At 47.0% G+C, this 22,338-nt stretch overlaps 1 protein-coding gene across 2 annotated transcripts in view; it reads right to left on the bottom strand.

The window, feature by feature from the left end:
• Positions 1-21,030, bottom strand: part of P3H2 (prolyl 3-hydroxylase 2) — a 62,485-nt gene extending 41,455 nt beyond the window's left edge. Inside the window, exon 1 of one of the 2 annotated variants that reach the window (XR_015274474.1) lies at positions 20,288-21,030. Coding sequence is in view for 1 of the 2 variants with exons in the window: in XM_023933047.2 (XP_023788815.2) it covers positions 20,288-20,737 (450 nt within the window). In the remaining variant the exon portion in view is untranslated. The remainder of the gene's footprint in view (positions 1-20,287) is intronic. The other variant, XM_023933047.2, reaches the window with a different exon arrangement.
• Between the last annotated feature and the right edge of the window lie 1,308 nt (positions 21,031-22,338).

The raw sequence follows: 22,338 nt of genomic DNA, 5'->3' as shown, positions 1-22,338 counted from the left end.
CAAGCAGATAGATGTACTACATATGTTTTTTAAGTATCTTTCAATGCAGCATTCACATGAATTGATGATCTTTGAGAATTAATTACAATTTCTGAAAGATCCTGAGCACTTTTAATTCAAAAAATTTGCCAGGCCAGGTCATTTGCCCCAGTCCTTAATGAACCACTGCAATTGCTATGTGCCTTTTATATTGAAAACAAGCATCCTGTTTGTGCTCTGAACATGTTTTTCTGTCCTTCCTTGAGTGCCCAGTGCTGGCCACTCTTGGGGACCTTCATTGTAACTGGATACAGCTGCTTTCTGTGTCAGCTGCGTAAAAACAAAACCCGAAAAATATAAACCTCCTCCTCCCCCAATACCATTAATCATGTGTTTTCTAGTGCACACAAATGTTACTAAGAATAACATCAGCAATAACAAAAAGCCTGGGACAAATAGGTTTTCTCACTAGAAAATCCAAATGTAGTTTTTGCACTGCACTGCCATGCCCATAATCTGTTACTTCGAGGTGCTTCAAAGGAGCAGAATGGCAGGCAATAGTTTGGGACACATCTGGTATTGGGCTCAGGTTTATCTGAGAGGGATCTTAATTGAAACAGAAAATTCATAATTAAGACTGGAATCCCTAACAACCTACCCAGCACCCAAACAGGAAATTCCAGGAAACTGCTTCCCATCCAACTCTGGCTCCTTCTGAAACCAGAAGTCAAAGGAACCCTGTGTTGGCCAGGCAGATCTGATTTTGTGTTGCCCCTTGGCACCCAGTTGAACACGATGGTATAGACGTGGGAAGAGATGAAAAAGAGCTGCTGGACTGGTATCATTGACATCTTTGAAAACAGAGGAGAAGAAAATCAATCTGTAGAGCGAGATCAGTGTGTCAGGGGCAGGCAGGCAGCCACTGGTGCACCACTGCCTCCATCAGCCCTCTCCTCAGGTGGTACCTCCAGCTTCTGCCTAATTTACTGCTCCCACCCAGGGCACTCCTGAGCCTCTGGTTGCTTCCTCATGCTGGGAACATGCCTCATTTCAACTGAAGCATGTGTTGCTTGAGAAACATCAACAAGTCACTTGATGAAATTTACATAGGCACTTGACACCTTTTAGGATATAAATAGCCAAACGAAACTGGGATTCATCCCAAAACACACTAGACAGTCCACATTATTAAGTGGGTGATACACCTGCCTCATTCCCAGTCCTTCATCTCCTCAAGCAAGATAAATGGCAAAGAAAAAAACCCAACACCCTCTAAACTTTCCTTCTGCAAGGATTGAGTTTCCATGAGACTTGTCTGCCTTGGCTGTGAGCTGGAAAATAATAAACCAGATCTCTGTTCTTTCTCAAGGGCCAAGATGAAGAAGCTGTGCACAACCAAGAATGAAAAAGCCCATGACTCTCTATATTTTCCCAGCTCTGCTCCAGGCTGGCTGCTTATAACTGAAGATGTGAAAGAAGAACAGCAATTCTCTTCCCGGAAACAGTTTTAGTCACATGTCACAATATAGGCATCTTCCAGCATCTTCCCCATCTGCCTTCCTGAATCAGCACCACAGCAAATTCCCAGCCCAGCAAGGGTTCCATCTCCAAGTGCCACAGGAGCTAGCACACAGTCCAAAATATGACAGTCAGAAAGTGTCCTGAGTCCCCAAGAATGAAGCAGGAAGCCAATCATCTCTCCAAGAAGCCAACACCAATGCTTGCCTTTGGAACTTCAATTCCTGCATGGAAAATACATGAAAATCCAGGTAATTCCTCTCCTCTTTCCCTGAAGGAAGAATCAAGTCCCTCAATTCTATTTTTAGCTGAAACCACAACTGGGGGGCTGCAAGGGTGGGAAAACCTGGGAAGTCTGAGATGCATCCTACATCACGCCTGGCCTGCACCTGTGTGACTCAGCAAGCTGTGAGGGGGTAAGATCAGCATCTGTGGTAACCACGAGCCTCCCCCTCTCCTTGCAAAAACATGCAGTTGTGGCACAGCCAGACTCTGAGCAGTGTTTTTGGAGGTGAAATAAAAATACTTTCCTTATCTAGCAGATTAGAGCAAGGCTTTCTCTGCAAGGAGTGTGAAATGTCAGCTTTCTCAAGGAAGCAGCTCTAGCACCACAGCTTTTATGGTAAAATGGTTTCCTGCATATCAGCCAGAGAGGGATCCAGGTCAGCATCCACTCAAAGACATTGCAAACCTCAGTCTTGGAAACATTAAGGAAAGACCAAGAGTGTGTCTCTCGCTCTCACCTGTTCCCAAGTGTGTATGCACCAGGAGTTGCTTCCCCCTCACACCCCACCTGTGGGTTTGGTTAGGTCTAACCAGAATTACAGGGTGGCCAAGAGTGGCTTTATTGATGAGCCTGACAGCATCTCTGGCATGGGAAGGACATGAATTCCAGGTGCCAATTCACAAAAAAGTTTAGAGCAAACATTCACAGCTCGCTGATGAAGAGATAGTTCTTGTCCTCCTGCCAACACATAGAGCTCAGCCCACCTTGTGGTAGGTATGGTAAAGCCTCTTTCCTTCTGCAGTTACCTCAAATGAAAACGTGCAGAGCAAACCCTCCCACCTGCACAGGAGTTGGAATACACCACTGAAATTAAATAAAATAAAATTAAATATAAATTAAGAAAGGGATGGTTTTCACATCACTGGAGAGGCTCACGCTCTCCAGAAGAAGCCCTGCTGGTCTATTTGCCACTGCCAGCCTTCTGGCATACATTGCTTTTTTGGTTTCTTTTTTTGTCATTTCCTATGGAAGGCAATTTACTGGCTCTTTTAGTCTTCTAAACTGAGTAATTCTAACAAGACATGGTGTGATCTGTGGCAAAGCACATGATCTCCCTTCTAGTGCCTTCCTATCTTTTCATCTTACCAGGGTGGTCAGTGCCTGATGCCCAGAAGATTCTGACCATGGGCACAAACCAAGAGCAGGGAACTCTCATTCCTGCTTTCTCCTTGCTGAACATGTACACTCTCAGTAATTTATTTACCACATCAGTGCAAGCACTGCAGGCTCTATGAGATGAAAGAACTCCAGAAGTTTGTACACCTGTTACTGGCTCTGAGCATCCCATCCTCTGGCACAGAGCACAACTGCACACTGGCTCTGTGCAGATTACACATGAAAAAATCATTAGTTAGAGGGGGAGAAAAAAAAAAAAAAGCCATAACCACCATGAAAGAGGAAAGCTGTTAGATGGGGATGCTGTGCTTATTCGCCCAGCTAAGGTAAACTTCTTGCCTTGGACTTCCCACAGCACAGCCAGAATTAACTGCTTTTCTTTCTCAGGACAAGTCTTCTCATCTTCTCTTCTTGCTTCAACAACTTTGGATTGGATATGAGCAAGTAACATGTATCATTTCTGCCTGATTGCTACCTTATTGCTAAAGCAACAAATAATGTTTCAGTTTTTTAATTAATGAAATTGATTAATGAAATTTTGAGAAAGAAAACAAAGGCTTTACTAAACACAAAACATCAGCTAAGCACTGTGAACTTTTCTTAAATTCCCTAGAAATGAAGAGCAGCTGCCTGGCACCGATTCCCCCAGCAGCAGTAACTCCAGTATTTGGAGCAGCTCTGGGTGCTTCTGAAAATAGACATGATCTTGTGCCAAAGAAAATAATCCTTAATTTTATAGGTGTCTGAATATGAAAAAGGCTGAAAATGAGAATATCTGGGGAGGAACATATAATGCATTGCCTGGTGTCTAAAAAGGTCTTTCCTTTTCCTCTCCAAGCGTTAGCAAGTGAAAATTGACTTGATTTAAACTGGTAACTTGTGGGGTTCAGATAAAAAACATTTTTACCTGATGTTCAGTTTGCCACTGACTTCAGTTGTTTTTGGCTTAGGCCACTCAAAAAACAAGCAAACAAACAAACAAAAATAACCAAACTGGCAAAAATGAAAATCTTTCCCAAATTCTAGCAGTATCCCACAGCAAGGAAAAGTCCTCAGCAGTTTTATGTAGTGGCTGCTGGCAGAGGTTTGCCTCAAATTTTTAACAGGATATTTTAGCCTCTCTGCATAGCAACGGCATACATTGTTGTTGTCTCCTTGGGTGAAGCCAGATGAGATAAAAAATTGGCAAAAAAATACATTTTTTTTATTGCTGGGTAACGGTTCTGATCTATGTTATAAGTAGCAGGAGTCAGGCTAGAAGCAACCTGGAAGGGGCTTGGTAGTGAATGTGGGAAGGAGATATTTGTGCTGAGGACTTGTATTCTGGGGAGGGCTGAAGTTCCTCTGCCAGGAATACTGCCCCAAAGAGAAGGAGCAACAGAGAAATCTTCTGACTGCTCACACCACAGTGCCCTGCTAGACCAATGGTGAATCAATGACTCAATATACAAGGCTCTGGAACAAATTTTAGCTAGAGAAAAGTCTCACCAGAGCACACCACAAAACTCCAGAGTTATTTAAAGCACAGAAAATACCAAGAATGGCCCATGAAACGGCAGCTGTTTGAGACTGGTCTGTTATAAATTACTCTAAAGAAAGCACTGAATATCCTAATTATGCTGAAAATTATACAGGTCACCTTCCATATTTAGTAAGAGTGGCACAAAGATAGCCAGGGGACAGGACACATTCTTACTGCTTTAGCATGATGCCAGCCAGATCCATATGCAGTCTTGGCCTTCTCCCCTGTTATTTAAAATACAATAAGCTGTGCTTTGCATTCAAGGAAAAAGGGGTGTGAGGGAATGAATCCAGACCTTTGTGGGGAAGGTTTCAGTGAAAAGGCTGGCTGCTTTTCTGTGGTTACTGAGGTAATGAAACTTCAACAGGGGCTTACACAATGTCAGAGTGGAAGAAATTCAAAGCATCTACAAGAAGGGTTTTAAGTTACTCAAAAGCCTTACTGATAGGATTTCAGAGCCAGCTACTCTGTTTGGACACCAATGTGCAAGTGAACACATCTTTCCAAACCACACGCAGCCAGGCTACTCATACTCCCAGTCTTGTCTCAGCCATTCATAAGCAGGAGTGTGAAGCAGCAGGGAAAATCAAATAAATTACTTCATTCCTCTGGGAATATGACCAAATGAGAACAAAGAAGCAAACAGTTACAAATTCAGGGTGCCATATTTTTGGCAAGTTTTCTTCTATTGGGGAACTAGGAAATATTCAAGAAATACAGCTGTTACACTTGCTCCTAAAGCTCTGCACTCACCAGTGCACACGAGTGTGTATGCACAAGAAAGCTCCAAGATCCCCCTCGTTTACAAGCCTCCCTGCCCAGCTCTGTGGAGGATAACACACAGCAGTTTAACACACTGACACTTGTGGAATTGGATACAAAGATGCATGTCTGGGGCAAAGCAGAGTTGGGGGTATTGCATCCTATGCCAGAGAAGTGTGTTCTTTTTGCTAAGGCAAAGGCCAAAAGCTCTTGGAAAGCCTCACTTTCTAGTAGAAAAGGTGTTTATGGCTATGACACTCACAATTGCTAACCTGGGACCCATCAAAACACCAGTCATTGTGAATTTTCTTCTGCAGCAATCCGTGTGTCTGTAGTGCAGAAAAGAAATGTGTCTTTGCTTGCTGCTGAAGACCAATGTCCTACTGACAAATAAATATGAAATCTTCTACAATGAACTAGGAAAAAAAGTAGTAACAGATTTTGGGCATGTTTCAGTAATGTGAAAACCCACACTACCTGAGAATAACTCCGGTTAACCCTCTCTGCCCACCTGGTGTGGAGGATGAGTCCCTCCTGAGGAAGAACCAAATCCCCTGTGAGACAGTGCCGGCTCTTCCACACACCTGGCACACAGGCTTTAGGGAGTGAAAGCAAAGCTATGTGGCCTTCAACACCTTCAAAAGTGACAAGCTGAGAGACAAGAACAGCAGCTGTTTGCTTTGTGCAGGGTTGAGACCCTGTGAGGTATTACCATCAGCTCCCACTTTCCCAGCCACAGTGAGCCTGCCTGGCTGCTTCAGCCCCCGCATGAACTCTTGTTCCAATTTTCTGCAGGAAGAAATTAAAATCCAACCTTTTGGCAAGTTCCTCCTTTGGAAACAAACCAAACCCATCACTACTCATCCTTCTCAAACCCTGGTACAGGCAAGTGCCCCTCAATACAACAGCATCCCCATGACCTCCTCCTCTAGTTTGACACAGGAATCTGCCAGACATATTTGATGCTGTGACTCCTTTCCCTTGATCCCTTTTCCATTTCTCTTCCCTGCCCCACTTTCCTTGCTTACATTTCTCTTTCGACTCTCCCATGGGTGAAAGACAAACCAAAATATGCTCCAGAGCTGAAATTTCAGTTCACCTCATGGATTTGAAATCAAGCAGAGTATCAACTTTCCAAAGCAAATCTCAGTGGATGTTGAAATAATTATTTTTCCAGAAATGATTTTTTTTTGTTTGTTTGTTTAAAGTAAAGCAATATGAAAAATAGATAAAGTCTTGCTGGAAAGGGAGAATGCCTGTCTGCAGCTCTCCTCAAGTAATGCAGCTGAGACAGGATGAGCAGTCACCCCTGCTCAGCCCCACGGCTGATGGGTCTGACCCTCCTTGCAGTAGCTCATGCTGATTGTAAGGGTCCTGCTGGTGAGGTTCACCAGAAAGAAATAGGGGTGTGTGTAGAAGAGATTCACAGTAATTGATGGTGAGCAATAGAATGGGATTTATGGCATTCAGCAGTGGTGTGACAGAGGGATGGGACTGGATTTAGGACATTAGGACATTTAGGATACTTCACCCTTCATCCTCAGACAGATGTGTCCTGTGAAATGAAAGCTGCTGCCCTTGGACAAGGCAGCTGGCTTTCCATATTCAGTCCAGGTCCCAAACAGAAAATTCTAGTAACTCAGGAACCACTCCAAAGAAAACCCCTGAGTCACATTCCTTCCAATGAACCTATCAGGCCTTCAAAGGCCCAAAACAAGGAGAACCATTATTCTGCAGCCTGGCAATGATTTTGGACTCCCACTCATCTGAAATTCTCGATTTCTCCAGATCCCAAGGATATTATCAGGTTTTGAGGGCCCTTTAAACAGCAGCAGGAGCAGGAGCAGCAGCTCAAGGATAAACATCTGGAATATACACGCCAAAGGTACTGAAGTCAATGAGATCTCTGCAAAGGTAGTAAGAACACCTGACTGCAAATGTCTGCTGTATGGAACACAGACACTGCTCTGCTGCCTGTGAAGGAGCTTTAACAAGGGGCTGGAAGCTGAGCTGGCCTGGACCTGCACGGCTGACATCCAGGTCTCCTCTTTTCCATGTAGGACAGTTGTGACAGTGAATTGTCACAGCTGTATGACTGCTCTCCTCTGAGGGGCCAGTTAGCTCATGCCCTGCTAATAAGCCAGGCAGCACTACTGACTCTGAGCAAACTGCTCCATAATTGGCCTTTTGCAGAATAGGACATCTTTAATTAATCTGCTACTGTTTATGTGTGCTATTCCCGCTGGAGCTCACTCACAGAGCATGGACACCACGCAGCACATCTGACATTCCCCAAATATGTGATGTCTGTCATGCCTTACAACACCGAGTGCCTGGTGTGTAATTGCTGCACACCAAACCCACTCCACAGAGTGCTGGGCTGGAGCAAACCCAGCCATTCCTGTCCTGCCTCCCAGACTGTTCTGGTGTCTGGGTCACACGCTCCCAAATCAAACACAGTTGGGACTATCAGGCGGTTGCTACGTCTAAGCTCGAGCTCTGCCAGATCCCATCTGAGCAGTGTGCAGAATGAAAACCCAACAGGCTGCATTCAACACACATGCTTCAATGCACAATGCAGCTGTGCTTTAGTAAGTCATCAGGCAGCAACCTAAGTCATTAGAACAGATTTAAGCCCACAGCAAACAGAGGCACCGCTTCAGCTCTTTTTCTTTGTGAATAAGCTGCAGCACACTCCCTTCAGTTTATCCTAACAACCTCCATCTCAGTGCTTTCAGATTAAAGGACAGATACACCTATACCACTAGACATTTTGCATAGTTTTATTGCTAATATCAGCAGGTGTCAAATCCAGACACCTGCGAGGACTCTGCTAAATCCATCACCAACTTAAAGTGCAGTCCATCAGTCAGTGCAGTTGTCCTCAGCGTGGACTAAGATCAAAGTGTGCAGCTCAGAAGGCTTCAAACCCTGCTATTTTCAGCAGCCTTTGGTACATATCTCTGTCTGAAATTCCCTAGCACTGACATCCTTCTGTTGTCACCTGTCACTGGTTGGACCAAGTCTGCACTCAGCAGCACCCTGGCTCTGAAACAAGAGATAGGCAAGCGCTGCTTTTTGGCTAAGCAAAGGCAGATCTAGTTTTCTGTGCTCAGGTCTGCTAAAGCACTAACTGTAGATAAGAGCAGAGGGCCAAGCTTGCTTGCACATAAAAGGGTGAATATAGCACAGCCAAAATTCTACTGCGGTTTTGCAGCAGGGGAATCTACAAGAGTAACTTCCAAAATGCCTGATGATCCTCCTGACACAGAACAAACACTATGAAAAGAAAAGCAGATTCTCCCTTGTCTTCCTAGAATCTTTACCTTTCCAATCCTAAGACTCTAGAGAAAACAGCAAAATTAAATATAGTTGAACTTTCAGCTGTCTGGGCATAGCTCTCCTCCATCACTATCAGAGAATAACTTCCCAAACTGTCATTAAGTGGCTTAAATAAGATGGACAGTAAAGTGGTTCATATATATTGACCCAGCTGTACCATTGACCAACTGGCACTTAAAAGCACTGATAGCAACGTCAGCACTCTGTTTCATTTGGCACAGCAACCCTGATCACTTCCCAAACACAATCCTTTCTAGGCTTGAGTACATTCTTACCCCAATAAAATAATCCCTCAGGGGCTAAGCACTGCTGGCTCTTATACCTGAGTACTCCCTCTCATCTCAGGTCAGGCAAACACCAGGAGGGTTTTCCTGTTCACCTCCCCAGCTCCACACCCATCTGTGCACACAGGAAGAGCCAGTGACACATATCTAGAGCATATAAGAGTTCAGCTGGCAATCCTACTTTGTTATTCAGCACAGGTTGGCTGCAACACCAAAACAACCCCAGAGAGCAGCACAGAAGATCCCAAAGGACCTGGAACCCTTTCTGAGCTGGGCTCCACCACTTACGAGCTGAGCTGTAACATCCACCATGTAAAACAGCAGCAAAGGGACAGGAATGTAAACAGAAAGCCTGAAACATGCAAACCTTCACTATCTAATACTTCTCAAAAGCATCAAGAAGGACACTATGGCTTCTACACTGTGCTTTTCAAGATAGCTGAGTGTAGTGATTGCTGGCAACTCAGTGACAGCTTTAAGCACTGTAACTTTCAAAGAGGAAGTCCAGATGAATGGTTATTCAGGTCTGTCTACCTGGTTTGGTTGGATTCAAAAAGGATTAGAAGCTAAAAATAGTTTATTTAGGAGTCTATCATCCAGCCAGATTTCACTGCAAGGATCCAAAAATATATTTGGAAACCAGAAGCACAGTGATTAAAGAAACAGTGATTTGGAGTTAAAAATGCCACTGTGCGAAGCCTTGTGCTACAGTGCAAAAGTCATTTTCTCGACTGTTTTGCTGAGCTACCCAAACAGTAATCAGGTTGGAATGAGTCTCCCAAGATGGGAAAATCTCTTTTGTTAAGCTCAGATGTGATTCTGGCAACATTCGAAGTATCGTAACCTACTCCAACTTCCAGAGCTCCAGCTATCACAGGGAAGAGCGCAGCTGCCAAAACTGAAACTGTCCTGCACAGCCCAGGCCATCAGGAAGCTGTCTCCTCTCACAGCATCCAGGCCTGAACTGTGCCTGGGCACAGGGGAACAACCAGGCACTGATGTTGTGCTTTTGTTACACCCAAATCCTGAGGGTACAGGAATGAGACCCAAATCCAGCATTAAAGCACTGAGTGTGGGTAGGATCTGCCCCTTTAGAGCGTGTGAGTCTTGTCAAGGAATGCTCAGTGAGAAAAATTCAGCCAGTTTGGGTGGTGGAGAGCAAACTCCAGCAGCAGGAAGGGTGGCTGGGGAGCACACAAAGGTCATGCTGATGGCAGGCAGGAGTGCAGCTTCAGTTTCCCCATGCACGCGGAAGTGCTGCATGAAGCCAGTCCAAGCCAGGCTTCAGCTGGAACTCAGCTGGAGACTACAACCCAGACACGGACATTACCTGGGGAAACAGCTCTGGGGCAGCCTGAGGATGTCCTTTGCATCCCCACAACACACAGGACACGCCTGCAGTGAGCTACCACAGTCTTGCAGCCCAGCCTGGGCTGCACAGAAGGGACGTGCAGGTGACAGCTGAGTGAACAAGCTGCTTCTGAAAGTGGCACATCGCTGGTTTATTTGCTATTTGCCTGCCTTGTAACAGGATCCAAGCTGAAACCAAGTTTTACTGAGCAGCACCACAGTGAGCCAAGGTAGCTGGCTGGAGGAGTCTGTGACTGACCCTGGAGTGACAACTCTAGAGAAGCAGCAGAGCCACCTGGGTACCAGGGTGCAACACTTAGGTTAAAGAAACTGGAGAAGGGCTGCCAACCAAGGAATCACCATCTGGCAAAAGACATTCACATTTAAAGCAAAGGGAGCAGTGGTGACCAGCTTCCCTAGCAGCCCACAATGGGATCTGAAGTTAGAGCAGCACCCTGCAGTGCCTACACACAGTGTGCTGAGTGCACCAGGCTAATTAGAGCACAAGATGCACCAGCACCACACACTCAGCAAGCCCTGTCCCAACCACCTGCCCTCAGCAGCACAGATCAGAACTCTGCATCACCATGCAATAAAAGCATCTCCCAGAGCAGCTTAAGTTTCATCTACAAAAACAGCCTTTCCTCACCCAATCCTGGAGCTCAGTGCATCTCACAGCTCTTGGTTAACAGCCTGCAAACACATCCCCACCACCAGTGCTGCCCACAGGTAATAAAACTCCTGTCCATTCTTAGCCTCTGCAACAGAGAGACCAGCAGCTCCAGAAACAGGAAAAATGGGGATAAGACGCAGTATTTTCCTCCCTTTCACTGAAATATTTTGCTTCATCCACAGATCCTTTGGATGAGGTTGGCAGCCCTGGATGGGGACGTGTTTTCCAGCAGCAGAACAGTTCAACATACCACAAGTCAGTGCTCTTCCTTTCAGACTATTTCAATGAAACTTTGCAGTTTCTAATCTGCTTCCAAAGACACAGAGTAACTCAGGTCATAGAAGCCTCAGAATATATATAAACCTTAGAACAGGCAGTACCTTGGCAAAAAAACACTTTAAAAGAAGCTGTCTAAGCAAGGGAACCAACAGACTGTGCTTCAGTCCCCGGGCAGTCACAGAAACACCTTCAGCAAATATTTTGAAGGATATTTTCCAAGCTCTTTCTCTCTGTACCCCACTGATCTTTCCTGGGAAGGAATACAGCTAGCTCCATCTTCAAAAGCAGTTGCACCCGTAGCCGTGGGCAATGAACTTCAGCACATCTCCCCACTGCACCCTCGGGAGTCCAGCCCTGACCTCAAAGAGCTGTGGGTGTAGGCAGTGCCCTACCTGCAGTACTTTGAGGCACGATTTGCCCACCCTTTTTTTTCAAGCAGAAGGCTCTGCAGATTCATCTGCTCCCACTTCTAACTTTGACAGAACACAGCACAATCTCAAGATCCTATTTCTGCAGGGATATGATGCAAGATCAAGGCCACCACTGCAGCTGCTTTGGAAAACCCATGGTGAAAAGCAGCATGTTGGTGTCTATCTTTGTGGTTTTTCTGATTTTTTTAATTTCGGTACACTGGGTACATTCTGGTGGTGCAGTCAATTTCTGACAACATTCCTTCATTTTCCTTCACAAATTTTCTGTGACCTCCCAGATGCTCCTATGATCCTTAATAAAACCTTTAGTGCTGCAAAGACAGAATTTTCTCCTGCCTATGGCTAACCCACATATAAAACCTGCTGACTGCTCTGTGCCCCTGGTGCTGGTGACATTCTCCTGAGCAGCCTGTTTGCAAACTCTGCAGCCTGAGAAACAGCATTAGGGCAGGGAGCATGGGACAGTGGCCAGTGCCACCAGGCCACCTTTCAATGGCCAGCCTATCACCCCCATGGTGTGAGAGGACACGTTCCGTGTCACGACAGCATGGTCAGTGTGCTGTCCCACACCCTATCTGCTTCCCATCCCAGCACGAGCACAGACTCAGCCTTTCATCCAATCCTGAAAGAACGTGTTTTTCTCCTCTTTTTTTTTTTTTAAGTGAACAAGAAGCTACAAGTGAGTATTTGGCTTTTACAACTTGTGGGCTGCAGCCAAACCCTGCCATATGTTCCAGCTAATACATGTGGGCTTTGCTTCTCATCCAAGAAAGAAAAAAAAGGACATTTATGAGTTGGGATTCAGCAGGATCATGTGGGAAGGAAGGGGTGGGGAAGTGATGCTATTTTTGTTGCTATAATTATTTGGTGGCCAAATCCCTGACCCTTGACGTCAGCCCTGGAGGGTCTGTTTAACTGACCAGTTGTCATGGAAAGAAGGACTGGTTGGGAGGTACAGGCTGATGAGGAACATCTCTTTGCTGCCTGAACCCACCCACAGGCAGACCCCCTGCCTTCATTAGTCATCACCAGCTCATGGCCAAGAAATAAAAATGTCAATACCTTATTGCTGATACATTGGCTGGAAACAAAAGCATCCAGGGAAGCTCGCGCCCTCCCTCCTGCCATCCGTAACTGCTGGAACGCACGGGCCAAGTCCTGATCTCAGCTTCCCCAGTGAAGGCACAGAAACTCCATGGCCCTCAGCTGGGTCACTCCAGGTTCACATCGATTTATCCAAACTCAGCCTGGCCTCAGTCCAGACTACACACATGGAAATGTGCCCTGTGCAGAGTACAGGGGTTCCTACTCCCTGGGAACAAACCCAATCACAATGACTAATTCATACCACCTCCAAAGGGAAAAACTAAGATAAATAACCCCTCAATTCCTTGCTCCAGATGTCCAGCAGTGCTTTGAGCCCAGAATCCTGCTAGCAAGGCTCCAGCAGTGCTTAGGAGGTTGGCAGTAAATGTATCAGCTACTGACGGAATGGTTTCTCACCACTGCTGGTGCCATCCACGATGAAGTCACCGGTTGTACAAGGAAATTGGAATAATCCTTGCTGAAAACTCAGACACAACTAGAGAGTACTGGGCAAAAGCTTGCTTAGCAGGGCTAAATTGCTTTGCTCATTCACATGCAGTTCATCATCAGCTGCCGTTTGTTATTCCTGTGGCCAAGGACAACAAAAGGGCTCTGCAGAAGCCAGAGCACTGCTCTCAGACGTATGGATGAGATTTAACAGGCAGCACAAAAAGCCACTTAACAAATCCCAGCACACCAAGGCACATGGACAGGGCAGTTCAGCAGCAAGGCTCTGCCAAGGAGCAGCCAGGGGGGGAAGGTGCAACAACCACGAGAAACTAAGGAGATGCAAGAACAGGGAAGGGGCGGGTTCCTGGGTCCCATCCCAGCAGCAGGAGTCTGGGTTCTCCTGCACTATTAGTGCCCAGTTTTGTTCCACTTGGGATATTAACCTGCACTGGGAGGCCTTTAGGTCAAGATCTCAAAAAATCCACTCCAACCATGTGAGTCACCTGCCTCATCCATCATCCAAGCCACGTCACCAGAGATTGCCAAGAAATAAGAAGGAATTCAGGGTTACCATGTTTTCTCCAAAAGACTGAGAAATATTGCAGTCTGAGACCCACTGCAAGTGTTTTTTGAGGCCTTGGCATAAATGCATAGGCATGAAGTGAGAAAGGAATTTGGCAAGACAAAAAGAGCAGCCCTGGCTATCAAATGGATGTTTACTAGGTTGTATGAAATGAGCTTAGTGGGTCTAAGACTCACTCACTCATGTGTTTGCTGGCTATGTCCTGATTTGTTAGGCAGTGCTGTGCTAATTTACTACCAGTTGAAATGATGTGGCAAACTGCAAATACCTCAGTTTTGCTTTTGGATTTGCTCTATTTAAAAAAAACCTCAAAAAACAAAAACCAAAACATTCAAAAACCAAAATAAACCAGCAGAAAATCACTACAACCAGATAGTCTAATTTTTAGTAGTAATTTAATTTAGTAATTTTTTTTTCACAAGCCCATAGTCAAGTCCAAAAGTCAAGACTGAGACTCCTGTGAAGACACAGACACCATCACAACAAAGATGTACCTAGTCTGCATTTGCTGGCAGCAAAATTGAACCACTGGGTCATCTCTTTCCCTCTCTGACAATACTTTCAACTCTTAATATTTTCAAAGCATTTCATTTGAAATGGTCAGCAAGAACAGGAGTGGTTGGGTCAGTGTCCTGGGCTTAGGGCAGGACTAAATATCCTGCTCTAAACCCAGGGCACTGACCCAACCATCAAGACTCAGAGTTTTCCATCCCCATAAACTGGGTTTATTTTTTTCCTAAATAATTTTAACTTTCTGAGCACTAACATTTACCCTCTGCTGAGGAGTAGGAATGCATTCTCAGAAAATCTAAATAAAGAGATGTTCCAAGAGATTAATTCTGGGATCTGTTTATTTATCCAGTATCTGAGTAACACCAATTCTCAAGATTGAAGATAAATAAACACCACTAATAGTAAAAATCCAAATAATAATGATTATCTGACAGTTTTACTATAGGTCTTTATCTGAGGTGTCACATAAATCCTGCAAAAACAAGACCAACTGCACAGGCAGACCTTGCAGGACAGGTGGTGCCTGTGGTGAGAAACAGCTGCTCCCCCAAAGACTTTAAAGTAAGAAGTTTTACACATTATCCTGTGCCACTGCCCACAAGATGCTGCAAGTGAAACCACATTTCCCCAAAGGCTGTGGCTCACCCCAGAACAGGACCCAAGACAGGACTCCATTACCTGCTTAGGCCCATGCAGCATTGTGACATGAAGGAAAACTGAGCAAAATGTTCATGGAAAACAGCAATCCTTGAGTAAAACAAACCAAATTCCCTTAGCAACTACACTGCTGTGAATCCAGAATTACTCCACAATCCCTAGGTAGGTGAACCACTTATTTGTCACACAGACAAAAGTCTCTGGCCCTGTGAAGCACACAGAGGTGGGTAGCAGTGAGTAGTTACTCGAGGTGGAAAGAATTTGGTGGAGGTGTCTCAACAACCATCCCGAGGGCTGGTACAGGCACTCAGACACCCGACTGTGGCTGGTGGAGAGATCACCTAAGCACTGGCAGAGGACAGAACAATCAGACTGGAGAGGTTATTAAAGGCCGAGGTTTACATACACCACTCTCCTCCCTTGGGTCTGGATCCTCATAAATAGGGAGTTTTCAAAGGCAGAACTGGAGTCAGGCAATAATCTGTATCACCAGTGTTTCTGAAGTTTGGGCTCACACCAGTCTCTTTTGTTTCTCTCCTGCAGTCTTTTATCAAGTGATTATTGTGTCTGTTGAATTTCAGACATCTTGGTGGTGTGGGTGGGCAGGACAGCACAGTGTGACCCAAGGACACGTTCCCAGCAGTGCCTCCAGCACTGCCCCATCTGCTGCAGTGTGGAAAATCCGGCATTGAAGATAAAAGTGGAAGTTCTCCCCAAACAAAACCTTTTTTTTTAAAAAAAAAAAAAAAAAAAGCAGCTTTAAAGAACAAATAAACAGCCTCTCCTACAACATGGAAAACCTAAACATTATTGTTTTATGCTTGCAACACATGAAGCCATAATGGTAACAGAACTGAAGAACATCTCATTCATGGCAAGGGGGAACTTAAGCCAAAGACAGAGTAAGCCAGACATAGTCAGACTCTTGCCCCCTTTTGCTCCACCTACAATCTGGCATTACTAAGAGAGAAGCAATGTCCAACATGCTGGGGACTTGTTCTATTTATTGTTTTAAACCCAAGCACAGACTAAAAGGCTTTTTGTCATCTAGATCCAAGGCTGGTGGTTACAGACATACATACATACAATTCCTGCCATGCTTCACTGATGTGCAACGGGGCATTCAGGCAAGTGGGGAGACAAGACCACTGCAACTCAGTATTTACAAAGTGAGAAGAAGTGCTCAGCAACAGCACACCAATATCCAGGGAAGATTAAAACAGGCTATAGCCATCAACCCAGCAAGCAGGCCAGGGAATGCTGTGGCTGGGAACAGGATGACACAAAGGAAAGAGACCTCAAGGGAAGGGTCAGTAAGGTAGAAAAGAAAAAAGATTTGTTTTTTTCATTGACACAGTGATCAACTTTTCCAGGTTACTTGTTGTTTTTGGACCAAGCTGACTTGCAGGAGTTAGACTGGGACCTGGAAATAATGCTCTGCCACAGGGTTCATGGCAAACCATCCAGGGCAAGCTCCAACATGGCTCCTGAGTCAGCAGCTCACAGCAGCAAATGCTGTCGCAGTGTACATTTCCTCCTCCACTCACTCTCAGAGCTAGAAAAACTCCAAAAAGCAGGGTTAGGAACATCATGGCCTGCAGGCTAGGTTTTTTACAGAAACAAGATGACTGAAGCGGGAAAGCAAGGAGGACATGACTAATAAAATATTTAAGAGGGCAAAGAGATCCCACCACACCCACCTGCCAAGCCCAGAGGGTATTTATTTGACAAAGACCAAGCAGCCAGCACAGAGCTGATACTCACCAGCATTTGGCAAGCTGTCCAGCCCATGGGACATGACAGCAGAAACCCACTGAAGAACCTTTTCACTGTGGGCTGGAGAGCCCTACACACATTGCATGCTTTCATCTTCTTCTCTGTTTCCACACCTTCTCAAACCCACCCCACCCTCACTGCCTCAACCAGATGTACCCACTATATTTCCAAATCACCTGAAAACACCAGCTATCCTAGGAAAAGGAGTCTTCCTACTTAAATACATATTCAGAAGTTGCAAAGAAGTCTTGCAAACACATTTGGACTTGGGCTGCTTGATCAATGCAATCTGTCCAGAGTCTGTAGAGATGCAGTCAACCTCAGGTGCCTGATCCCAAGCCCAAAGCAGGCAGAAACCTCCAGCTGAATCCACAAGCTTCCTGCAGTGCACCTCAGCCCCCCCTCACATGATGCCAGAGCCACCAGAAATATTCAGATCACATCTATGAAACAGAAAAATGGTCTTCAGAAGACCACTGTTTCTAGTTCAGAAAAGTATGGATAAATTAGGAAATAATTGATAGGACGATGGGGATGATCACATCAGAGGCTGATAGAACATGTTTTTATAGAGGGATAGCACTGGTATTTTACCTACACACATCATCACCTCCCTGGCCCTTTACAGTGTTCTATTCAGGAATATCTTGAGCATCTTCTCCAAAGCAGGAGCAATGCAGCCCAGTGCAGCTGCTGCTATTGTCCAGTTTAAAAAGTCCCAAAAAAGAAAAAAATGGAGTTTTCCACCAATTCGTTGCAGAGTCTCATTCACATCATCACAACTGGGCTGGCTGTGTTGGTGCTTGCTATCCAGTGAGAGACCAGAGGCAGTGGGAGACCCCAACCTGTTCCCAGGGCACCAAAAGGCAGCGGGAAGCTCTGCCTGTTCCCGGGGCATCTGGGTGGCTCTGCTGCTCCCAAAACAGCAGAGACACACACAGTGCTGGCCAACGTTTGGCTGTGCATCTGTCCAGCAGGACTGAAAGCATTTGCTTTTCCTACCCCACAGGAGTGTTGCAAGGATTAGTTCATGTATATTCAGCACCATTTTTCAAAGAACTGCACAAGAGCCAAACCCTTCGATTTTTTTCATCTGTTCCTTGCTCTGTCACTCCCTCCTGACGGGATGTGTTTCTCCCCTCCTGAGAAACAAACAAGCACGAGGTCAGCAAGAGTGGGAGGTGGGAAGCACATTCCAGGCTGCTCCTCTTCTCTCAAACCACAAAGGGCACCAAACCCTGCCATCCTCCCAGTGCTCTGTACAAGTGCCCAGCATCCTGGCCTCATCATGCAGCCCAGGGAGGAGCTGGACAGGGTACACAGCAGGGTGTTTAACTTCATCTCATCTCCTCTTCGGTTTCAAGAAGCAGAACACAAAGGTGAAGTGGCCATCCCCAGAGCCATGCAGCCTGTCTGTGCACCCACAGCAAGGCAGGGGGGCTCTGCACAAGCCCTGCTTTGCGGCTCCCCTTTTCAGACAAAATGCTGAAATTGAGCAGATGCTGCAGCCAAAGGGCGCGGAGCTGATGCATCCCAACCCTCAGGGAACATGCCAAAGCCTTGGCATTCAGCCTTGGCACGAGGGGATGGTTCACATCCAAGTGTATGACATTACACCTTGTGTTTGGTGCAAGTGCAGGCAAATCCCGTGTGGGGTATTTTCTCCTGTGCACAGACTTGTTGAGCCAGACCAAAAGGGCAATCCTGGGAGCAGAGCTCAGGTACGGGCAGCAGCAAGATGAGGACGTGGACAAATCACTGCAGAGTGCTGTGAGAGACAAGGTTGGTCAGCCTGCTGTTTACAAAACCCAAGAGCATCAGAAAGGGTTAAAGAAAAAGCAAGTTAAAACAAGTCTAGTCAAAGAGCACCTTCCCTTGGCTCCAGTGCCCGACATGCGGACATCCATGCAGATAACAAGAACATCCACTACTCCATCTGAGAGCAGTGAAATCAGCATCAGCATGAACATAAAACCCACAGATGTTGCAAAAGTAAATTAAACTGAGTCACACATAAAATAAATTTTAGAAGGCTTGTTTTCAACACATTGTTTTGATAAGCTCAGAATGCCATTTTAAATGAAGAAAATAACCACAGTCTCAGTAGATGCATACATGCAAGAACAGCCCGTACCCCAAAATCTTCTGGGGTTTTGTAGATCAATTTTACTGAAGTGGGAGACACAACCTATTACTTAATTTAGAGAAAAGTTTGTCAGTGAGTTTGACATCAGTAAGTCTGAAAAAAGTTTTGAAATCAGATTTGAGTTTAACATCAGTAAGTCTGAAAAAGGTTTTGAAATCAGATTAAGAAATAACTTAATTTTTCAGCATGACAAATTTTCTGTCACTTCCCACAGACGCAGACACTACACCGAGTATCTTTTATAGTAAGGATCATCAGCAGCACTGGCACTGCACACAAGCCAAATTGCAGTTCCACTTCACCCCCAGGATTTCCTTCAGGAACTCCATGCATCACATGGCCACTAGAGTTTAAGCCAATGCAATTCTAGTCCCTGAGTAGTAAAACTGACATTAAGGCACTGACAGAAGAGGAAGCATAGAAAAAGCAATGTAGCTATGATTTTCCACTAGCTTTCAGAGTACTGATGGCTTGCCTCCTTGATGTTTCTGCATAAGCACTGCACCACAGGCACCAGCACTGCCTAGCAAAGACGTTTGCTCCTCCACCTGGAAATGGATTTCAGCAGAATCACCCTCCAGGTGCTCTGCTATGCAGGTCTTCACCTATTAAATTGCCTTTAGTGACTAAAGGTTATGAATGTGCTCAAATAAAGCAGAAATCCATGGGGAGATTTAATCCACAGAAATGCCTTAAACATTCTGCTTGGCGTGAAACAGAATTCCCAGAGTTTCTCTCCTTGGTAGTCATGAACAGGAAGCCTTACTACAGGCTCGACAGAGCATAAGTCTTGAATGAGTATGAAAAATACCATTAACTATATGATGTGAGTTGGTGGGGGGGTTGCTTTTTTTTTCTTCTCTGGGTTTTTTTCTTTTTGGCAAGGAAGTTCAAAGAGTAACACCATTTGTCTCAGGGATGGCGCCAGTTATAAGGCAGAAGTTACTGGGATAAGAGAATGATACTTAGGATGTCAGTGGCTGCTAAATACTGACTGCACACTGTTACTTTGCAGAAATACTGCAAAGTACTTCACATCTCATCAGGATAATGACCATTGGGCTCCTGGAACACAGTTGTGTACCTTCCAGCTTCACTTACTCCCAGCTCCTGAAATATGGAATCAGTTCAGCTTTTCTGAAAGGGAAACACCTCTAGCAGAGGGTGTTGGGAGGATTACTGGGGGGTTTCTGGGTGTTTTCTCTGCAAACTGTAGGCAGACAATTTTCAGAAGTATACTATGTTGCACTAAAACAAAAACAGCCTTTCCCCAAAGAAAATAGAAAAAACACCCAAAACAAGACAGGAAAAGCAAAGTGAAGCAAAGCTGGAGAGACTCTTCGTTGCCATCCAGGATTCTGTCTCGGGAACTGGCCATAACCACTGATGCACGCACCAAGGAGAACCTTGTGGGGACCATACCTGGACGGCTTGGGAGACGGCAGAGGGGGCACACCTGGGATGTTCGGGAGGATGGAGCAGTGACCCTTCGGAGAGAGCGGCTAGGAGGGGGGCCGTGGCGGGCGGTGCCTACCTGGATGTATGCGCGCTGCAGATAGCTGTAGGGTACCCTGCGCTGGAAGTCGGAGCGCACCTCCTCGGCGGCGCGGTGTCGGGACACGGCCCCCAGGAGCGGCTCCTCGCAGCGCCGCACGCAGTGTGCACGCCGCAGCACCGAGCCGAAGAACGGCAGGTCCCCGGCCGGGCCCGGCGCCTCCAGCCGCACCTGCGCTCGGCACAGCCGCCGGCACCGCAGCCGCGCCGCCCGCAGCTCCCGCCGGCTGCGCAGCGCCCGCTCCAGGCACCGCGCCGCGCCCGCGAAGTCCCCGCCGTAGTACGCCTCCACCCCGCTGGCATAGAGCGCATCGAAGGGCTCCAGCGGGCCGCCCTCCGCCGCGCACCCGCCGCCCGCCGCCGGCAGCCCCAGCAGCGGCAGCAGCAGCGGCAGCAGCAGGGCCCCCCCGGGCCGGCTCCCGGGTGCCATCCCCGCCGGGACGCGCTCGGGGCGATGGGCTTCGGCGGCGGGATGCGGGAGGGTCCGGGGCTCGGCGCGGCGGAACTCGGCGCAGTGCGGTCCGTGCGAGCGGCGCCGTGCAGCGGATCCCGGCGCGGTGGGATGCGGGGGTCCGCGCCGCGCAGCCCGGCCGGCGGGCCCCGGGGATCCGCGCGATGGCTCTCGGTATAATGGGACGCGGGGCTCCGTCAGCGGCAGCGGGGCTCGGTGCGGCGGGCCGGGGCTCCGCGGGCTCCGGGGGCCGTGCGCGGGACTCGGCTCTATGCACGCCCGGCCTGGGCCGCCTCCCGCGCCGCCGGCACCTCTTAAAGGGCCCCGCGCCGCCGGCCCGCCCCGCCCGCGCCGCCAGCCCGGCCCCGGCCCCCCCGCAGCGAGCTGGGGGCGCGACAGCAGCCGGGGCTGCTCCGAGCATCCCCGCTCCCCCGCGGCCGCAGGGGCTTGGGAGTGACGTCGGGAAATGTAAATCGTCCCGGGGTGATGGCAGCGGCAGCGGCAGCCCTTTCCACCCGCTTCTCCCCGCCGTAGCGCGCACCTCCTCCTGCCGCCCCGCATCCCCGCGCTGGCGGCCTTATTCAAAGGATGCTTGGTTTGTCTCCCTGCGAGACTGCTGCTTGGAGCCGTTTTTACCCGAGTTCTCAACCCGCCCCCCCCCCTCGCCTTTTCTTACCCCGGCACCCTCCTGCCTTCTGGAATTCTGCAAATAAATAATCTGGGATGGGCACAGTGAGTGGCTGGCGAAGCTTTTTCAGCTCCCAGCTGTGTGTTTGTCACGATTCCTCCAAGATTTCTCTCTTCCAATGCTTCAATGCCCTGCCCTGCCAAAAATGTTACTCATTTTTTTGCATGAATTTTAATGCTTTCTTCTGACAAGACGCTTGGCAATGCAGACTAGTGACACATGAAAAAAAAACATTTTAGCTGGAATTTTAAATAATCTCAGTGTTGAACACCTGTTACCAAGAAGTTTTTCATAATAACACAGTTAATTTGGCTGAAATCAGCTGTTCCTGAGTGAGAGGGAATGACCAAACTCTGGATTTGGCTAGGTGCTTTACTGTAAGATGTTCTGGGCTCTGCTGCTCCAAAGTCTGTGCACACAGCACTGCTCTCAGTAGGGTCTCTCACAAGGCATTGTGGCCTTATTTCTTTCAGACATTTCAGGAATATCTCTACATTTATTGCCTATCTTCTTGCAGACTAAAATAGCTGCAAGTGGGAGATGCTTGCAATCCACTTGGTTCAGATCTTGTTACTGCACCAAGCCAGATGTTCCTCACGGTCATGCTGTGCATCCCCCTCTGCTGCTCCAGTGACTTTGATCAAATCATGCCTTGTTTATACTGCTGTGTCCAGGATCAGAAACAGGGCTCAACAGCCTCTCATCGGGCAAGTGATCAGATTATGGAGTCAGTTTACAACAGTTTCACATAAAGGAAGTTTTTTTCCACATGACTAGAGATTCCTAGGGTTCTTGGTGAAGATCTTTCCAATCTGGCAAAGATTTCAAAACAATTGTCCTTGTTGCTTTCTTACAAATTGGCACAAAATGTTTTAAAGGTTTGGTTGTCCCT

This window comes from Cyanistes caeruleus, chromosome 10, assembly GCF_971803275.1.
Source record: "Cyanistes caeruleus chromosome 10, bCyaCae1.hap1.1, whole genome shotgun sequence".
NCBI classification, from domain to species: domain Eukaryota; kingdom Metazoa; phylum Chordata; class Aves; order Passeriformes; family Paridae; genus Cyanistes; species Cyanistes caeruleus.
Note: the sequence above shows the minus strand (reverse complement) of the source record. Positions and strands in the feature narration are given on the sequence as shown.